This window comes from Microtus oregoni, unplaced genomic scaffold (assembly GCF_018167655.1).
Source record: "Microtus oregoni isolate MIOR12 unplaced genomic scaffold, Mior012 000025F_ref0000491, whole genome shotgun sequence".
NCBI lineage: Eukaryota > Metazoa > Chordata > Mammalia > Rodentia > Cricetidae > Microtus > Microtus oregoni.
In genome coordinates this window covers 25,470,163-25,489,172 of record NW_024543084.1, presented here as the reverse complement: position 1 = coordinate 25,489,172, position 19,010 = coordinate 25,470,163, and the positions used below count along the sequence as shown (strand labels likewise).

At 52.4% G+C, this 19,010-nt stretch overlaps 1 protein-coding gene across 17 annotated transcripts in view; it reads left to right on the top strand.

The window, feature by feature from the left end:
• Myo9b (myosin IXB) overlaps positions 1-12,662 on the top strand; it is an 88,138-nt gene extending 75,476 nt beyond the window's left edge. For 8 of the 17 annotated variants that reach the window (XM_041674143.1, XM_041674138.1, XM_041674141.1 and 5 more), the window contains 18 exons: positions 13-73; positions 497-618; positions 3,553-3,680; positions 3,836-4,011; positions 5,109-5,207; positions 5,308-5,481; positions 5,830-5,871; positions 6,099-6,210; positions 6,911-6,984; positions 7,370-7,562; positions 7,641-7,769; positions 7,929-8,034; positions 8,178-8,309; positions 9,571-9,694; positions 10,053-10,100; positions 10,347-10,486; positions 10,700-10,827; positions 10,932-12,662. In XM_041674143.1, coding sequence (XP_041530077.1) covers positions 13-73; positions 497-618; positions 3,553-3,680; positions 3,836-4,011; positions 5,109-5,207; positions 5,308-5,481; positions 5,830-5,871; positions 6,099-6,210; positions 6,911-6,984; positions 7,370-7,562; positions 7,641-7,769; positions 7,929-8,034; positions 8,178-8,309; positions 9,571-9,694; positions 10,053-10,100; positions 10,347-10,486; positions 10,700-10,827; positions 10,932-11,338 — 2,395 coding nt within the window. In that variant the 3' untranslated portion in view covers positions 11,339-12,662. The remainder of the gene's footprint in view (positions 1-12; positions 74-496; positions 619-3,552; positions 3,681-3,835; positions 4,012-5,108; positions 5,208-5,307; positions 5,482-5,829; positions 5,872-6,098; positions 6,211-6,910; positions 6,985-7,369; positions 7,563-7,640; positions 7,770-7,928; positions 8,035-8,177; positions 8,310-9,570; positions 9,695-10,052; positions 10,101-10,346; positions 10,487-10,699; positions 10,828-10,931) is intronic. The other 9 variants (XM_041674148.1, XM_041674137.1, XM_041674149.1 and 6 more) reach the window with 4 other exon arrangements.
• The last annotated feature ends 6,348 nt before the right edge of the window (positions 12,663-19,010 follow it).

The window sequence follows — 19,010 nt, the reverse complement described above, 5'->3', positions numbered from 1 at the left end:
GCGGTCTCACAGGGAGAGGCGCATCTCCTCCTCCACCAGTGACGTCTCCAAGCTGTCTCCGGTCAAAGTACAGGTAAAGCTGCAGCACACCAACACACACACACACTGCTGAGCAAGCTTGGTAGTGCACACCTGTCTTTGTGATGCTTGAGAGACAGGGCAGCATACTCTTGTGTGCATGCCAGCCTCAGCTACATGGGATACAGAGCAGCCGACAGCCTTCCTCTAAAGGTGGAACACTTGCTGTTCCTGCAGATGACCTCTGTAACTCCATTTCCAGGGGACCTACCTCTGACCTCTGTGAGCACCCGCATATGTGTGTACATTCCTGCACACACAGCTAGGACCACACAGAGAAACCCTGTCTCAAAAACCGAAATATAAGATAAAATCTTTAAAGACAGAAAACTCATGGTGGAGTTAGTTGGTGGGGCACAGGGAGGTTTGGCCCCAGCTACGGCTCTCCCAGCCCTCTCCCTGAACCTATCCCTTTCAGACTCCAGCTGAAATTGATGGGGATCCGAGCACCAAGAAGCCAGCCATACACAAGAAGAAGTCGGGAGATGTGTCTGCTGGTCCTGATGCAGGCCTATCTCCAGGCTCCCAGGGTGACTCCAAGTAAGTGATCAGGGTACCCACCCACTAGAGACGCCCAGGGCCCTGCTGCAGCTCCCATAAGCTGATTGCATTGATGAGGCACATATGGGCTCAGCAGTTGTTTGAGGCACAGTTCCCAAGAGCTTTATCGAACACCTAGCCATTGACCCTCAAGACCACGTCAAGGACCAGGGTGGCCACTTGCTTGTAATGATGTCTCAGCCACAGCCAGGCCAGGTCACCTGCTCTGATTGCACAGATGGCTGACAGGAGCTGACATTGTGTCCTTCGTTTTAGTCACTGTTTCTACTGCTGTGAGGAAACACCATGACCAAGGCAACTCTTAAAAAAAGAAAGCATTTAATTTGAGCTGGCTTATGGTTTTGAAGGGTTTGTCCATGATCATCATGGCAGCAAACATGGAGCTGGAGCGGTAGCTATGAGCAGACGAAGAGACACTGGGCCTGGCCTGACTCCACCCCAACTGACATCTCCTCCCACAAGGCCGTACTTCCTAATCTTTCCCAAACAGTTCCACACCCTGGTGACTGAGCATTCAAAATGAGCTTGTGAGGCTTCTCTCTCACTCAAACCACCACACTTGAGGCAGGGTCTCTCACTGGACCTGGAGGTCATTAGGCTGGTTGGCTAGCGGACTCCAAGAATCTACCACCCCCACCCACAGCAGTGGGATTACATGCGTGCACCCCTGCGCCCAGTGCTATGTGGTGCAGACGCAGGCCCTCAGACTCACACAGCAAGCGCTTACCATTGAGCCGCCTCCCAGCCACCTTCATTTCTTCATCTGTTTACTTTATTCTGAGGCAGGGTTTTTGTGGCCCTGGCTGTCGGGAACTCACTCTGTAGACTTGGTGAACTAACTCACAAAGATCCACCTGCCTCTGTCTCCGCCTCCTGAGTTCTGAAATTAAAGGTGTGTACCACCATGCCAAGCCCTCCATTTTTTTTTCCCCAGTGAAGTCAAAAGCAGATCCTGGATAGGCTTAGTTTTACATAGTTGTAACCCCAGCCCTGAGGAGGCTGAGGCAGGAGGGTGGTCACTGTCTGAAGCCGTCCTGAGCTGTGAAGATACCATCTCAAAAAACCCCTCCGTCACCTCTGCAACCATGATGGGCCCTCAGACTTGACAACTTCCTGTGCCGCCCAGACAGCCTTGCTAGACTGCTCTAGAATGGTTCTTTCACAGAAGAGTCTGTGGGGCAGGAACACTTCTGCCCTAACCATAGCAAGTAATAGAAAAACATAGAACGTGGTGGATGGGGCACAAGGAGGCCTCTGCTGCTAAGTGTCAGAATCCAGGGGCTGTAACCAAGAAGAGTTGACTCTCACAATAGGTCCAAAGTCAGATGAAACAGGGCTCTGCTCAGCCCAGAGGGGCTGCCCTTGGCCTGGATCTGGGGACTCCAGGCGTTCTTGTTCACAGTGACTGATCCTGCCTTCACCTTCATGGAGCTCTCTCCAACCAGTGGCTTTTCTTAAATTGTTTTTGGTCTGTTACAGTTCTAGTGAAGAAGCCTTGGGCTGCTCCACCCCTGAGCCACACCCCCAGGCCCTTCTGTTTTGTTTTATAAGAATACTTACTATTGGATTTGTATTGTGTTGGTTAATTCATATCTCATCCTATATTTCTTCAGCTGGTCACAAACACAAAGACCTTTCCCACACAAGATCCCAGTCAGAGTCTGAGGTAACTTTTTGGTGTTTTCCGTGCCCAGCAGTCACTTAATAATATCACCATTTCTCTGGCTTTCTTCACATACTGTGTCCATGAAAAGTCATCAGCGGGCAAGAGCTCATTATTTTAAGTTATTTTCATTTATATTGCGTGTGTGTGCACACGTGCTGTGTGTGGAAGTCAGAGAACAACTTGCTGGAGTCAGTCCCCATACAAGTTGTCAGGCTTGTGGCTCGCCTTTACCGCTCACCAGCCCTTCACTGCATTCTTTTTATGACACTGGGGCAGGCTGAGTCCTGCGCAGCATCCTCCTCAGCTCAGGCAGACAGATGCCGTCTGTCTGACCATGCCTCATCCAGTCCTCCACAATGAACCATTGTCTTTGTTAGGTGGCCTCCATTTTTTGTTTTAAATTGGTGATGAGAACATGGCTTCCCTTGGAGAGGATCCAGTCTTATAACTTCTGCTTCTCAGGCCTTAAACTTCATGCAGGCCGGGCATGGTGGTGCACATTTTAGTCCTGGCACTCAGGAGGCAGAGGCAGGCTGATCTACTTGAGTTTGAAGCCAGCCTGGTCTACAGAACAAGTTCCAGGACAGCCAGTGCTGCACAGAGAAACCCTGTCTTGAAAAAACAAAACCAAGGGCTGGAGAAATGGCTCAGGTTAAAAGCACTGACTGTTCTTGCAGATGTCCTGAATTCAGTTCCCAGCAACCACATGGTAGCTGACAACCATCTATAATGAGATCTGGTGCCCTCTTCTGGCCTGCAGGCATATATGGAGGCAGAATGTCGTATGCATAATAAGTAAATCTTTACAAAAAAGAAAAAAAAACAAACAAAATGTTCAGAGGAGAGGCATGGCGCATAACACACACACCCCAGTTGCTGAGGATGCAAAGGCCACTCTGGGCTGCCTATAGCCCCTGTCTCAAAAGCAAAACGGCTGGGTATACTGACACATGCCTTTAATCCTGGTGCCTGGGAGGGGTCTCTGCATTTGAGGCCAGCCTAGCCAACATAGTAAAACTATCTCAAAGAAAGAAAAAGTGGGACTAGAGAGATGGCTTAGTGGTTAAGAGCACCTGCCCTGCTTCCAGAGGACACAAATTGGGTCCCCGCACCATGTCTGGTGACTCACTGCAGAGGGATCGCACAGCCTCCTCTGGCCCACAAAGGCACTGCATTCACAGTGTGTACACCCATAGATACACGCACACCCGAGGTAAAGATTTAAACAAAAACACTGTCTCCTGCAGATCTGCCTTTAAGCGGCTGTTCCTGCACAAAACCAAGGATAAGAAACCTAGCCTGGAGGGCGTGGAGGAGATGGAGAGCAATGGAGGGCAGGTGGCACAGGAAGCCTCCGCCAAGAAGAATCTAGAAGGTTGGTTGGTTCCCCGTAACTTCCAGAATCAGTTGCCTAGCCATGCCTACAACTGTCAGGTCCCAGTGGCGGTGTCTGAGCCCTGGGAGTGGACCTAAGTGTGTACCTGGGCGCTCATTTCTAACCTTGCTTCTGACTGCCCTGTGTCCCTGCAGCACTTTCTAGCCAGCAGCACCGCCATGCTGTGGGCGAGAAGCCCCTGAAAGGGAAAAAGAACCGAAACCGCAAGGTCGGCCAGATCACAGTGTCAGAGAAGTGGCGTGAGTCAGTGTTCCGCAAGATCACCAATGCCAATGAGCTCAAGTTTCTGGATGAGTTCCTGCTCAACAAGGTGAGCCGCCAGGATGCCAGTTGTTAGGCACCCAGGCTAGAGATGGCACAGTAAGGTGGCTGTTCATCCCTAGGACCTGGGCTCTGCCCCCCTGCTCAGGGGATTAAACCATACAAAAGATTTCTGGGGACAGCGAGCACACGAGGTCCCTCTCCCTCTCCACAGCACTCAGGGAGGAGCTAAATTCAGGTCTACAGAAAAAAAGCGGAATAGGGCTGCTGAGGTGGCAGGTGAAGGTGCTTGCTGCCAAGTTTGATGCTCCAGGCCTACACAGAACAGTTCACACAGGTTGACGTCCTCTAACCCCATAACGCTGTGACATGCATGTGTGCACACACAAGCTTACTTAAATTAAAAAAAATGTGTATGAATGTTTTGCCTGCATGTATGCTCACCACCTGCACACAGTGCCCACAGAGACTAGAAGGCATGAAATCCCCTGGAGCGTCTGTGTGTGCTAGGAACGGAGCCCAGATCCTCCGGAAGAACATCCAGTGCTCTAAAGCAGGGAGCCGTCTCCCCAGCCTGGAAAGTGGTTTAGTTCTTTAAAGAAAATTCTAAATTCTAAATCTAAAGCCAGCTGGTCCCCTGCATGGCCCATCTGTATTTTTCTCACTCCAAGTCAATGTCTGTGTTGTGAACATTAGTAAGCTTTCTCTCCCGAAAGCTTCAGGCAAACGGCTGTAGAGTACTGATAGGAGTTCATGTTCAGAGTGTGTACTGCTCTCTGCTGCATAGTGCATATCATCTTGCTGTTCCAGCTTGAAATCCACTGCTGTAGTTGCCACAGGCCTTGGGAAGCTGAGGCAGGAGGATTACAACTCCCAGACTGGCCAAACTATTCCAAAAAAAAAAAAAATACTCTGAAGAATTAGAGTTTGGCTGAGTGGGACAGTGCAAGCCTCACCTTCCTGAGGCCCTTGGTTCCATCCACACATTGCGAAGCCCCACAAAACCCTGTCCTGTAGCCATCTTCAGATGCATGCATGATGCCCTTTGGGCTAGAATGGCCATGTAGGACAGGAGCCCCACGCTGAGTCAGGTTTCATAGCTGGCACTGACTAAATGTGAGCAGCCCTGACCACCTCTCCCTGCAGGTGAACGACCTGCGCTCACAGAAGACACCCATCGAGAGCTTGTTCATCGAGGCCACCGAGCGGTTCAGGAGCAACATTAAGACCATGTACTCCGTGCCTGTGCGTGGACTCCACCCCAGCTGCCCATACCTTACCTCCCCCAGACCCACTCCACAAGCCCTTGACTGGGTCATGGGGACACCTTGTCATGTTCCTACAGAACGGAAAGATCCATGTAGGCTACAAGGACCTAATGGAGAACTACCAGATCGTTGTCAACAACCTGGCTGCCGAGCGTGGGGAGAAGGACACCAACCTGGTCCTCAATGTCTTCCAGTCACTGCTGGATGAGTTCACCCGCAGCTACACCAAAACTGACTTTGAGCCGACTAAGGTAGGCATTTTCACCCCCACAACCCCCATCCTGTCTTGGGTCCTCCCCCATGTCTTCCTTGCCCAGCCCCTCCCATTTAGTCACACACATCTCTCCCCAGCCTCACCCACCACCCTAGCAGACCTCATCCTCCCAGCCCTACCGGCTATAGCACCATCATCTCCCTGGTCAACCATGACCCCGATGCTACTCTATTGAGCAGGCTGTGGGTTTTAGGGTGCCTTATGCTACTCCAGGTGGGTCATGGTGCTTCCAAGCTCCCTACCTTCTTTCTGAGGACAGGGATGTTCCTAGGGGACAGTTGGTCTGACTATTCATCCCCACATGGGCTTCATCTCTCTCTCTCAGCAGAGCAAAGCCCAGAAGAAGAAGCGGAAACAGGAACGTGCTGTGAGTAGCCGTGTGTGTGTGTGTGTGTGTGTGTGTGTGTGTGTGCGCGCGCGCGCGTGCACGCGCAGGAGCATGCTGTGAGTAGCTGTGTGTCCATTTGGGTTCATATGTTGATTGTGTGCAGCCCATCCAGCACCTCAGAGCCATGGGAAGGAGCTGCTACTGAGACAGTGGAGTGGGAAAGGTGCCCACTCAGCCCAGCCTTCCCACTCCCTTTCCCACCCCAGGTCCAGGAGCACAATGGACATGTGTTTGCCAGCTACCAGGTGAACATCCCGCAGTCGTGTGAGCAGTGTCTCTCCTATATCTGGCTCATGGACAAGGCTCTGCTGTGCAGTGGTGAGCCCCACCCTGTCCTGGCCACATGGGTGCCCTACCTCTGCCACCCTCCTTGTCCTCCTGCCCGTTCTTCAGAATGCTCCTCTCAACGCATTGCAGGCACGCATACACATACACAGAGGCAGGCAACTTGACTGTCATGGGGGCCCTACCTATGTACCATGGTTCATGGTGCTCACACAGCTTCAACCTTCACCCCTTCCAGTTCTTCACAGACACCTCACTTATCCTCTAAAGCATGCCAATACACAAATGCAACGCAGAGCTGGCTGGTTGTGCATCCAGAGGGTGGCCAAGCCAGGCCCAGCTGACCTCCTGACTCAATGTCCTGGGTCTCTTCATTTCCTCTGGGCTCAGGACTGGAAGCTCCACCCCAACATGCATGCATGTACACACACAAACACACATCTACACCTTGACAGTGCTGGTCCCACCGCCCTAGATCTTAGCTGACATCCTAGTGTAGTTGAAAGAGTATCACTCAGCCACTGTCAGGCTGAGTTCCCACAGGTGCCTCCTGTATAACCAAGACCTAGGTCTCTCCTGAGCACCAGTTACCACCCACCCATCTTCTCATGAGAATCAGCAGAGCATGATCCATATGATTTAGAATGCAGTCAAGGTCCCCAGACAGTGAGTGGGTGTTCTCAGGAACCTGGGGTCCTCTGTACCCTCTGTAACTTCCGCTCTGGCCCCTTAGTATGCAAGATGACCTGCCACAAAAAATGCGTGCACAAGATTCAGAGCTACTGCTCCTACACAGGAAGGAGGAAGGTGAGTGTGCCTAAACCTGGAGTTTTCTAGAACATTACAGCTAGGCCTCCCAGGGGAGTGGCAGGAGGGCTGTGGCCTCCGGTTCCCCTGCAAGAATTCCCCTGCTAAAGAGTCCTGGGCCTCGCAGAGGGAGGCCCTCAACTGTGCATGAAGGTGTTGGGGTCCAAGTTTGTGGCACAAGAATTAGAGCCCAATCTGTTAAAGGGCTGTGGGGCTGGGGCGCCTTCTCCCCAGGAAGGGCCATCTAACCTGTGGGTGCTGCATAGAGGGAGCCCACAAGCCCAGAACCCACCCCCAGCATCCCTTCAAGAACAAAGTGGGCAGACAGGGATAGAGGGGGCTGGGGCCAGTGGCCGTCAGGACTGATTCTCCACCCCAACTGTAGAGTGAGCCGGGTGCCGAGCCAGGCCACTTTGGTGTGTGTGTGGACAGCCTAACCAGTGACAAGGCCTCCGTGCCCATCGTGCTGGAGAAGCTTCTAGAACATGTAGAGATGCACGGCCTGTATACTGAGGGTCTCTACCGCAAATCGGGTGCTGCTAACCGGACTCGGGAACTGAGGCAGGCACTACAGACAGGTAAGGCACTAGAAGCAGATGCCCTAGCCGGGCCCACTGGTCAGCACCCAGTCACTGCTCACCTGTTCCCGCCTGCAGACCCTGCTGCAGTCAACCTGGAAGACTTCCCCATCCACGCCATTACTGGGGTCCTGAAGCAGTGGCTGAGGGAGCTGCCTGAGCCCCTCATGACCTTTGCCCAGTACGGAGACTTCCTCAGGGCTGTTGGTGAGCCATAGAGAAAGGGGTGAGGCCTGGAGCATGTTCTGTTCCAGCTGGGGCCCACAGTTTGGGTTGGCTGTTTCCCTCTGGAAACATGAAGGGCCTTGGTGCACCCCAAATGCTTGGGTGATGCCACCCAGGACTGATGGCCCTGGCCTCCCCCAGAGCTTCCCGAGAAGCAGGAACAGCTGGCTGCCATCTATGCGGTTTTGGACCACCTGCCTGAGGCCAACCACACCTCTCTGGAGAGGCTCATCTTCCATCTTGTCAAGCAAGTGCCCCTCCCCCAGGAGCCCACACGGCTGTGCCCTGTGACCCTGCAGCATGTCCTGGCCACTAATACCAAGACATGAACCTGGCATTGGGATCAGGGAGGGGTGCAGGAGGGGTTCCCCCTAACTGTTGGCTCTGCAGGGTGGCCCTACTTGAGGATGTGAACCGCATGTCACCAGGAGCTCTGGCCATCATCTTTGCACCCTGCCTACTACGTTGCCCTGACAACTCGGACCCTCTGACCAGCATGAAGGATGTACTGAAGATTACCACGTGAGTCCCCTGTCCCGTTCCAGGTCAGCTACAGAGCATGACTGTCTCCAGAATCTAACGAGAGCTCACTCAAAGCCCGCCTAGCCTCCATCACCCAGGAATCTCAGGTCATACATGCTGTGACAGGTGTGGTGCTCAAAGGACAACTTCCAGGAGTTGGTTCTCTTTTTCCTTGTAGGTCTGAGGGATTAAACTCGGGTCATCCGGTTTGGCAGCAAACACCTTGAACTTCTGAGCTGTTTTTCCAGTGGCCCCTTAGGTTTCTTCAACAGTCTTCCCTCCCCTCCCCTCCACATGCACACACACCATGCATACACGAACACACCTCTTTTTCTTTCCTATGATGCTAAGAGCTGGAAGCAGGGTTCCATGTGTCCCCAACACACATGCTCAGGCCTGCCAGGCCCTCCCTCCTCAGTGTGTGCTGTAGCAAGCACACTGTTTTAACTAAAACCTAATATTTAACAAAAGGCAGATTTGAAATGAGTGGAACTGGGGTTCCAGAAGCCACCCCAGTGCAGGCAACATGGAGGCAGGGTTCCACACACCAGGAGAGCACGGCCACACATCTCCCTATTCAGTGAAGACCATGCTCTGAGTTGCTCGAAGCATTCAAGGGATGAGACCCCTAAGCCCCCTGATGGGGAAAGGTGGCCATTAGAGCAGTGTGTCCACCTCTGGGTGGACAAGCAGTTTTCCATCATTTTCTTTAGAACTCCGAAAGGCTGGAGTGTGGCTCTGGGCTAAAGGTCTTGTTCCATATCCTAGCCTTATCCCCCAGTGAAAACATAAAAAGCCTGCCAGAAGAGGACCTTTAATGGCCTGTCCTCTTGGCAGCTTTCTTAAGGTAAAACTGAGGAGGATCCCTCTGATCCCCAGCCATGCTCCTGGCCACCAACAAAAAATGTTGTGGGTGAGGAAGGAGCCCAAAGCCACTGGGAGGTGGCGGGACAGGCACAGACTCACTCCCTGTGTCCTCTGGTCATGATAGGGAGTCTTGCCTTTCCCCTCACTGGTGCTGACCGTCGAGTAGGCGCCATGGGAGTCGAGCTCACAGAGCTCTGACAGGGCCCCGGTCTCTCTGGACCCTTTCCTTTCCTAGGAAAGTAGTTCCCCTGCCAGCCTACACCAGCCTTTTACCTCCTGCCCTGGGCACTCTCAAAGAGGCAGTGAGCCCCCCTGAGGTCACAAGGTATCCCAGGGTCCCAGCCCTGGCCCAGGCCCTGTGCGGCTCTCTGGGACTGACTGAGTCTGTCCACAGGTGTGTGGAGATGCTCATCAAAGAACAGATGAGGAAGTACAAGATGAAGATGGAGGAGATCAACCAGCTGGAGGCAGCTGAGAGCATTGCATTCCGTAGGCTCTCCCTGTTGCGGCAAAATGCTGTGAGTGCTGGCCTTGGGGCTGGTCTTTGTATGGCTGGGCAGGGGTTTAGGCCATAAGGTGTGGCCACGTGGGCAAGTGGGGCAGAGCCCTGCCATCACCAAATGGTTAACTCCACTTAGCCAGACACAGCCCCTCTGTTGCCCAGACATGCCTGGCCTGACTTCCTCCTTGCCTGAACATAGTGCATAGGAGTTCTCATGGCAGAAGCACCCACTCTGGTGCTGGGGGAGGGGGCAGGTCCTGAGCTCCCATGGGAGCCAATTGGTCTTCAACCTGCTACCAGCTGCTGGTCAGATCCTGCTCATGCCAGTGTGGCAGGCTCAGCACACCAGTTCACCTGTGTTGTTTCTCTCCCAGCCATGGCCTCTCAAACTGGGGTTTTCGTCTCCCTATGAGGGGGTCCGGGTATGTACACATTGTGTGGGCTGGGCTGCATGTCTCCAGGTGCATGCTGGATAGTCTTGGCCATAGCATAAAGCATGTCCTAACCTCCTGGAATTGCATGCTGTTTCCCACTAGATTCCTGCAGAACTCTAGGCACTGAGCCCTGGAGTGGGTCTACCTCACAACTAACCTAGAGCTGATGTTGCCCACACTTCCTCCAAGTACTAAGATCTGCTCTGGGTCAGATCTGCCGCTTCCTTGTTTCAGACCAAAAGCCCCAGGACCCCAGTGATGCAGGACAGCAGTTTGGAGGAGCTGGAGGCCCTCCCCGAGGAGACGGCAGGTGGCGATGAGGACCGAGAGAAGGAGATTCTCATGGAGCGGATCCAGTCCATCAAGGAGGAGAAGCAAGTGTCATGTGCCCGTTCTGCTAACACTCATCTAGTCCCAGCAGGCGCCTGATGCAAAACTGATTGTGGGGTTGCGGGGTGGGCAGATGCCAAGGGCATTACTGACTGCATGTGCTTGGTATGAGGGAGGGCCCAGGAGGAGCAGGAAGGACTACTTTGGGGGTTGTCTCTTGGCAGGAATGGCTTCAGATATGGTATCTCCACCCTTAGGGAGGACATCACATACCGGTTGCCTGAGCTGGACCCGCGGGGCTCTGACGAGGAAAACCTGGACTCGGAGACATCGGTTAGCACCGAGAGCCTGCTGGAGGAGAGGGGCGCACGGGGAGGCGTGGAAGGTCAGTGTGAAGGTGGCATTCGATGACTCTCCCCACCGTGGCAGGCCCAGGGCAGGAGCTCACCCATGCCCCCGCTGCAGTAACCCCGAGTCTGTCTCTCCAAGGGCCCCCCGCACCTGCTCTCCCCTGCCCCAGTGTGCCCACCCCGAACCCCCTCCCCGCGGCCGCTGCCCCTGCACGTCGAAGGCCGACATCCTTCGTCACGGTCAGAGTGAAGACACACCGGAGGACCCCCATCATGCCCATGGCAAACATCAAGCTCCCGCCGGGCCTGCCGTCACACCTGACCGACTGGGCACCTGCTCTCCCAGAGGCTGCTGTTCTGGTGAGGCGTCGAGAGCCACCTGCCCGCCGACAGGACCAGGTACATTCTGTATACATCGCCCCCGGGGCTGATCTACCATCGCAGGGCACCCTGGACCACGATGTCAGACTTCCTGGAGCCAAACGCAGATATTCGGATCCTCCTACCTATTGCCTGCCCCCCAACTCCAGCCAGGCCAATGGCTGAGGACTATGGTAGGCAGTCTGCATGACCTGAAACCCCAGCTGCGGAGCTGGCCTTCCGCTCTCTGAGAAGGATCCAAAATGAAAAGCATCCGGAAGGATGAGACAGGCACCAGCTCTGTGTGGCGTGAAGGCTCGGGGCTGCTGGCCAGGAGCCCCAGTCTACACAGTGGTGACCTTTGTACTTAGTCTCAGTAACTGTTTCTCTGTTTGTTGTTTACATAACTAGTTCTAACAGCCTTACTGGAGGACCAAACTGTTATTTTATATGTGTATATGAGGGCTTTCATATCAGCTCTTTCCACCTTTGTGACCCGGATGGGGGTGGCCACGCCCAGCTGCCGGCTCCATCCCCGGCCAGTGGACAGTGGACTTGTAGGACATCTGTTGCCCTCCCAGATGCCTCCCAGAATTGGCCATACAGCCAGAGAACCTTCCAGCGTTGGAGCTTTCCACAGGGTCACAGCTATTGGCTGAAGACAGGACAGGAGTGGGAAGCCCCACCAACCTGCATTCCAGGGAAGCCTGAATGTAGCCTACTTGGCTCTGCCCACTGTGCCTTGGGGCCAGGGACTCTGGACCTTTAGGGGGAGGCAGCCCAGGCTGGAGCTCCTCTGCAGCCCCAGTGACAGCCTGGGTCCTTTAGAGCACAGCTCTCTTCTCTCAGGCTCCACCCCCCTCCTAGACGTACACACAGGCCACCAGCCTGGGACCAAGGAAGGTCTGCAGAGGTGTGAAATAAAAGTGCTTGAGTTGGTGTGGCCTTGCTGCGAGGCTGGATCGGAGTGGGTGGGGTCCTGTCTGAGGAAAGGCCTACCTGAATACCAGCCAGTGCTGCCTGAGCTGTCCTTCCCAAGGTGGACAAGGTGAAGCCAGAACTGCCCACAGCAAAGGCCGCACCCAAGAGGTGAAGCATGAGGTTCCAGCTAACTTGGGCTGAGAGTGAGGCCTGCATGAAGAGAAAGAAAAGGACCATTAGGACCTCATTCCATGAAGAGGCTGCTTCTGTTACCCAGGGAGCTGCAGAGGCCAGTTGAGGCATCCATAGCCTGGAACGAACTGTTGAACAGGTGAGAGATTCCACACCTGTTCTCAAGTGCCCAAGACCTGGAGAAATGGCCCTGCCGTGAAGAACCCTTGACCAAGAGATGGCTTTGTTCCCAGCACCAGCTGGAGCCTCATATTCTCCTGTAACTCCGAATCCAAGGGATTGGGCACCCTCTTCTGGCCTCATGGGCACCAGGCATACAGGTGGTGCACACACATATGCAGGCAAAATACCTGTACACATAAAATAAATACAGTTTTTTGTTTTTAAAGTAGATGTACTAAAAATGTATGAAATTCCCACTAGGAGCTGGGGAGACAGCTCGGGACACTTGGTGTACAAATAGGAAGACCTGAGTTCAAATTCTAGCACCTGTGTAAAAGCTGGTATGCCTCGTGCCAAGAGAACAGGACAGAGTGGTAGAGCAGGACACTTGGCATCCTCCAGCCTGTGTGCAGGAGCACATGCACACACACTTCCCTTCAGGCTGGTCTTGGGAGCACACCTAGTACCAGCACTCAGAAGATGGAGGCAAGAGGATAAGGAGTTGAGAACTAGCTTGGTCTGTGTCACAAAAAGTCCACCCCACTCATTTCCCATAAGGGCCCCGACTCCCTGGGGCCTGGGAGACTTGCGGGACTTACTGGCCCAGGTTTGGAGACTCTTGGCCCCAGAGCAGCAGTTCTCAACCCCCCAAGGTTTGGAGACTGTTATAGATGTTTGTGAGCCACAGGTAGTGCTGAGAATATATCTTCTGAGCCGCCCTCCTGATCTGCCCTGCATTCTTATCCTGTTGGCAGCTCCTCCAGCCTCTCCACAGAGGTGGCAGATAGAGAAGTCTGACAGGTGGCACACAGCTGTTAGCCACTTCATTGCATTGGCAAAATGCCTGGCAACAGATGTCACTGAAGGAAGGGTTGGTTTGGGCTCATAATTTGAGTACATAGTCCATGACAGAAGGGCAGACATGGCTACTCGAGGCTCAGAGTAACCTAAGCCTCGTGAGCACACTCAGAGGTTTGTTTCCGAAGTGACTGGATTCTGTAAAATTGGGGAGTTTAACTACATGCCGAGAGTTCACAGCTAGCCTGGGCTACGGTCTAGAGGTTCTAGTGCTTTAATGAAACACCATGACCAAAAAAGCAATTGGGGAGGAGGAAGGGGTCTATTTGGTTTATTCTTCCTTATCACTATTCATTAAAAGTCAGAACAGGAACTCAAACTAGACAGGAACCTTGGAGGCAGGAGCTGATGGAAAAGACATGGAAGTTGCTTCTTACTGGCTTGCTCAGCCTGCTTTCTTACAGAACCCAGACCAGGTCAGGGATGGCCCCACCATTCACTAAGAAAATGCCCATAGGCTTGCTTACAGCTCCAGCTTATAAAGACTCTGATTTGAGGTTTCCTGTGCCCTCTCTGATGACTCTAGCTTGTGTCATGTTGAAATAAAACTAACCAGGCTAGATACATACATGGGCCGGCCACGTCTCAAAATAACAAGCCAGGCATACTAATACCAACACTTCTGAGGCAGAGGCAGGTGAACTCAACACTGTTTGAAGCCAGCCTGGTCTACATAGCAAGTTCCAGGACTAGATAGTGTGCCCGTCACACAAAGAACTGACTGCTTTAGCCTTTTGTGGAACCCTGTGCTAGTCCATCCTAAGGACACAGGAGGGCATCACCAGGCTGCCCGTGGAAGCAAGCAAAGAGCCTGCTTATGTATCCAGGAGAGAAGTGTGGCCAGGGTATCCTGCCAGTCATAGCCCTCCATTCAAATTAAGGTTGTGTTTGATCCCATGGGGCCTGTAGCACCCTCTCTGCCTGGGGTGGGAATGGTTGCTTCCTAGGCATGAGACTGGGGAATAGGGGTGGTACAGCAGGTAGCTCTTGGTAGTTTAAAAAAATATTTTTTTGCCAGGCAGTGGTAGCACATGCCTTTAATCCCAGCACTTGGGAGGCAAAAGCCAGGGAACATGAGTTTGAGGCCAGCGTGGTCTATAGAGCTGAGTTCCAAGACAGAGAAACCCTGTCTTGAAAAGAAGAAAAAGAAAAAAAATTAACTTATCTCTATATACATGTGTAGAAGCCGGAGATCTTGTTCTGTGGCTCTCATCTTTGAGACAGCTCTGAACCTGAGCTCCTTGAATGACCAGCTGGCTCCATCTAGTGTTGAGATTGTAGAACCACTCCTTACACCTGACTGACCTTTTAAAAACATTATTATAGTCTTTTATAAAGGACTATAAAATAGTCTTTATTTATTAAAAACCAAAGGACATGTGGTGGTGGTGCACACTTGTAATCCCAGCACTCAAGAGGCAGAAGCAGATGGATCTCTGAGTTTGAGGCCAGCCTGGTCCACATAATGAGTTTCAAGCCAGCCAGGGCTATATAAACCTTGCTGTTAAAGGCTTAAGTAAAAATGCTGCAGGTCCTTGAGTGGCTGCAGCAGGCAGTAGGTCCCGAGAGCACACCTTGGGTCCCTAAAGTGGCAGCAGACAGTGGGTTGTGGGTCTGAGAGCAGCCAGGCAGGGAGCCACGTGGTGGTGAGAGACCTCGATGGGGCAGCCAGTCCCACGAGGAGAGACCACGCCACAGGTCTCCAAAGGCAGCTGGTCCATGCGGTGGGAAAGAGACAGAGACATGTTTAGGCATACCATGCAGAGTGAGGTTGGATATTTATTTAGTGGGTTATGGAGGGGAAGGGGAGAAGAAGAAGAGAGAAACAGAAGGGGGAAGGGAGAGACAGAAAGGGAAGGACTCAGGCTAGAAGCTGAAGATCAGCCTGCCCCAGCGGACCGGGAAGGGAGTGGGCGTGTCTTGTCTTTTCTCTTAAAGGACAGAGCAGACCATTACATTTACCTCTGTTCCCCCCCCCTCCCCAAGCCAAGAGGCTTCGGAGGCGACTGCACAGGAGTCTTCTCAGGGTCAGGTACATTTGATGGGTACAGTGGTGAGGAGGCCCTCGGAGTCTCGTGTCACCCTCATCTGCTTCCGGGGCAGCTTGCAGCGGTTCCGAAGCTGGATTATGAGGATTGCCTGATTGCCTGGGGTGTGTCTCCAGTCTAAGAGGCTGAGCTTCCTCTACTGTCCCATCCGTCCTATCTCTGTCCATTGGTCTTGCTGAGATCGAGCAGGATGAAGGGCCAGACTGGAGAACAAGCCTTACAGGACCTCTCTGGGAGCCCTCTGCTGGACCACACACTTGAAAATCCCAAGGGAAGTTCACCCCAGAGGTCGCCCTCTCCACACCTCAGGAAGGTTGCCCTTGCCTTTTAATATTTTTTGAGACTTAAGTATTTTTATTTTATGTTAACGGGTGTTTTGACAGAATGTGTATGCCTGTATACCATGTGCACGGCTGATACCTGTGGAAGCCAGATCTGGGTCTCAGCTCCCTAGAACTAGGGTTACAGATGGGTGTAACTGCCATTGAGGGTGTTGAAAATCGAACCTAGATCCTCTGGGGAGCATTCAGTGTTCTTAACCTCTGAATCATCTCCCCAGTGCCGCCACCTTTTCATGTCGTCCTTGACCCTAACTGGACAGGACCACCGCAGGGCAGCCTGAAGTCTGGTCCCAGACTGTAGACTACTCTTGGTTCTTTCTGTGAGTGCTGGGGATTTGAATGCAAGCCCTTGTCCTTTTGAGGGCAGCCTCTTTACCCTCTTTACATGTCCCAACCCCTTGGACAGATGTGGTCATCGAGGCATGCACAGTACTTTTCGTGTTTCAGATTCAAGGCAAGCTCAACACGACTAATACTGACAGCACTGTCTGTCCTAAGTCCCAAGGCTGGAGAGGGAAAGCTGTCACACATTGTCATTCCCCGAGTCCCTCTGTCAACGCTGGCTTCAGTGTCTCCAGGGTATTTCTGAAGTGAGCAGGACCCAGGTGACCTGAGGGGTGGGTTTCGTGCCATGCTCTGGTACTCATGAAGACCTCCCCTTCCCTTGACATGAAGTCAGTAGCAGTGGCAGGTGAACTCACACACGGTGGAAGAGAACCAACTCCCGCAAGTCATCTGTGCACTGTGACATAGGGCACAGGAGCACATATGCACACAAATATAGTTTCAAAATTTAAAAAATCCCACTCAGTGCCAGCTTTTCTGTGTGTGTCTGTTGTTTCTTCATCGTGTGTCACCCAGTTGGGTCAGTCCTGAAGACACGCAGGTCGCAGCAACACATATGGTGCACACAAACAACACAGGGTCACCCCGTCTGTTCGTGTGCTGCTCACGATGGATCTGTGAGTCGGGGCTGCAGAGTGAGGCTTTATCTCCATGGCCTGGTAGAGCTGGCTCAGAAGTTACAGTGCTTACTGTTCTTTCAGAGGACCCAGGACCACACGACCCTCACACCCTAACTCCACTGTCAGCGGAGCCAATGCCATTTTTGTTTTTTAAGGTTTAAATATATATTTATTCATATTTAAATATTAATATATATGACTTTTGAGACAGGGTTCTCTGTGTGGTCCTGGCTGTCCTGGAACTAACTCTATAGACCAGGCTGGCTTCTACCTCAAAGATCCACCTGTCTCTGCCTCCTGAGTGCTGGGATTAAAGACATAAGCCACCATGCCCAGTTTAAAATGTGTGTGTTTTAATTGTGTGTCTTTGTGTGGGTGTGTACGTGTGAATGCAGGTCCCTGGAGCTGGAGTTGTAGGAGATTGTGAGCTACCTGACATGGGTTCTGGGAACTGAACTCAGGTCCTCTTGCAAGAGCACCACAAGCTTCTAACTGCTGAGCCATTTATTCAGCCCAGGGTTTGTTAGAAACTTGCTCAGATTGGAGATGGTTTGCCCTACACTTCTCATTCTCAGAAGTCATGGGAGGGGGCTCAGTGGTTAAGAGCACATACTGTTCTTGCAGAGGACCTGATTCCAATTCCCAGCACCCACTTTGGGGAGTTCACAACCACCTGTGGTCCCAGTTCCAGAAGATCCAGTGTTTACTTCTGGCCTCCATGGGCATTTGCACTTATAGGCATGAATCCATACATGCACATAGACCCACACACATACATATAATTTAAATAAAATTCAAAGCCAAAACACTAAAAGCTAGGTGTAGTACTGAGGGCTTGTAATCCCAGTTCTGGGAAGAGCTAGCTAGCCCAGCCTACAGAGGCCAGAGACCATATCTCGAATTCAGGCATGCTGCTGCACATCTTTAGTCTCAGCACTTGGGAGGTAGAGACAGGAAGATCTTTGTTCAAAGCCAGCCTGGTCTGGTGAGACTGTTGAGAGATAGGGGGAGATGGAAGAGAGAATGACACTGAGGTTGCACTTTGACCTCCACAGGGAACAGGTCTCCATGCAAACACGAATGCTCAACAGACGTGTGTGCGCACGCACGCGTGCGTGTGCGCACGTGCGCGCGCGCACACACAGTGGCCTGATTGGATTGGCATTGGATTCCTATATTCCTATAGGATGCTATATCTGACCCAGCCGTTTCTATCCTCAGCCAGAGCCTTTCCATTCTGTAATAAATCATTATGGTCCATTTTATGAAAATGGAGCTCGCCAGCGTATCACAGACCATGATCCAGATCTGCCCTCCCCCCCAATTGGGTCCTGTCCCTTTAAGACGGAGAAATGTAGCAGTTGCTTTTCCAACAGAGTAAAGGAAGCTGGCTCAATTTCAGAGTTGGGCAATATGAGAAAAAAAAATCCTCACTTCATATTAAGAGTGCTGGATGAGGGGCTGGAAAGATCGCTAAGCGATTAAGAGCATTGGCTGTTGTTCCAGGGGTCCTAAGTTCAATCTCCAGCAACCACATGGTGGCTCACAACCATCCATAATGAGATCTGGTGCCCTCTTCTGCATATGCATATATGCAGAGAGAACATTGTATACATAATTAATAAATAAATCTTAAAAAAAAATAAAAGAGTGGATGAGCCGAACAGTAGTGGCGCACGCCTTTAACCCCAGCACTCGGGAGGCAGAGGCAGGCGGATCTCTGTGAGTTCGAGGCCAACCTGTTCTACAAAGTGAGTTCCAGGACAGCTAGAGACACCCTGTTTTGTAAAAGAGGGGCCTATTGCTTCCTGATGATCTGTGATTCGCTGGCGAGCTCCATTTTCATAAAATGGACCATAATGATTTATTACAGAATGGAAAGGCTCTGGCTGAGGATAGAAACGGCTGGGTCAGAGCTCGGGAGGCAGGTTGCCAGGGCTGGAAACTAGCCGGTCTGTCCGACGGAAGCGCCCACCTGGTATGTCATCAAGCTAGGCTCGGGGAAAGCCCCAGGAAAGGAGAAAGCGAAGGCTGGGGCTTGGCTACGGAGCGCTCAGAGGAGAAACGCGCACTGGGGAGCTGTGACGAGTAAGCGGAACGCAGTGACCCGGGAGCGTTGCGCGTGGGTCCGAAGCTGACAACGGCCCTTTCGGTCCTGCCAGCCAACGCTTCCCGAGCGTGATCGGCGGCCCCAGGCCTGTCTGGGTCAGAGATTCTGCCCAAAATAAGAAAAAAGGTCAAACAACAAAAGTACAACTTTAAAAGATGCACTCTCATTTAAACAACAACAACAACAAGATTTATCTTTGAACAAGGCAGGCGCAGCGCCGGGGCTTGAAACATTACTTCCGTCCAAAGCCCAGCAGGGCGG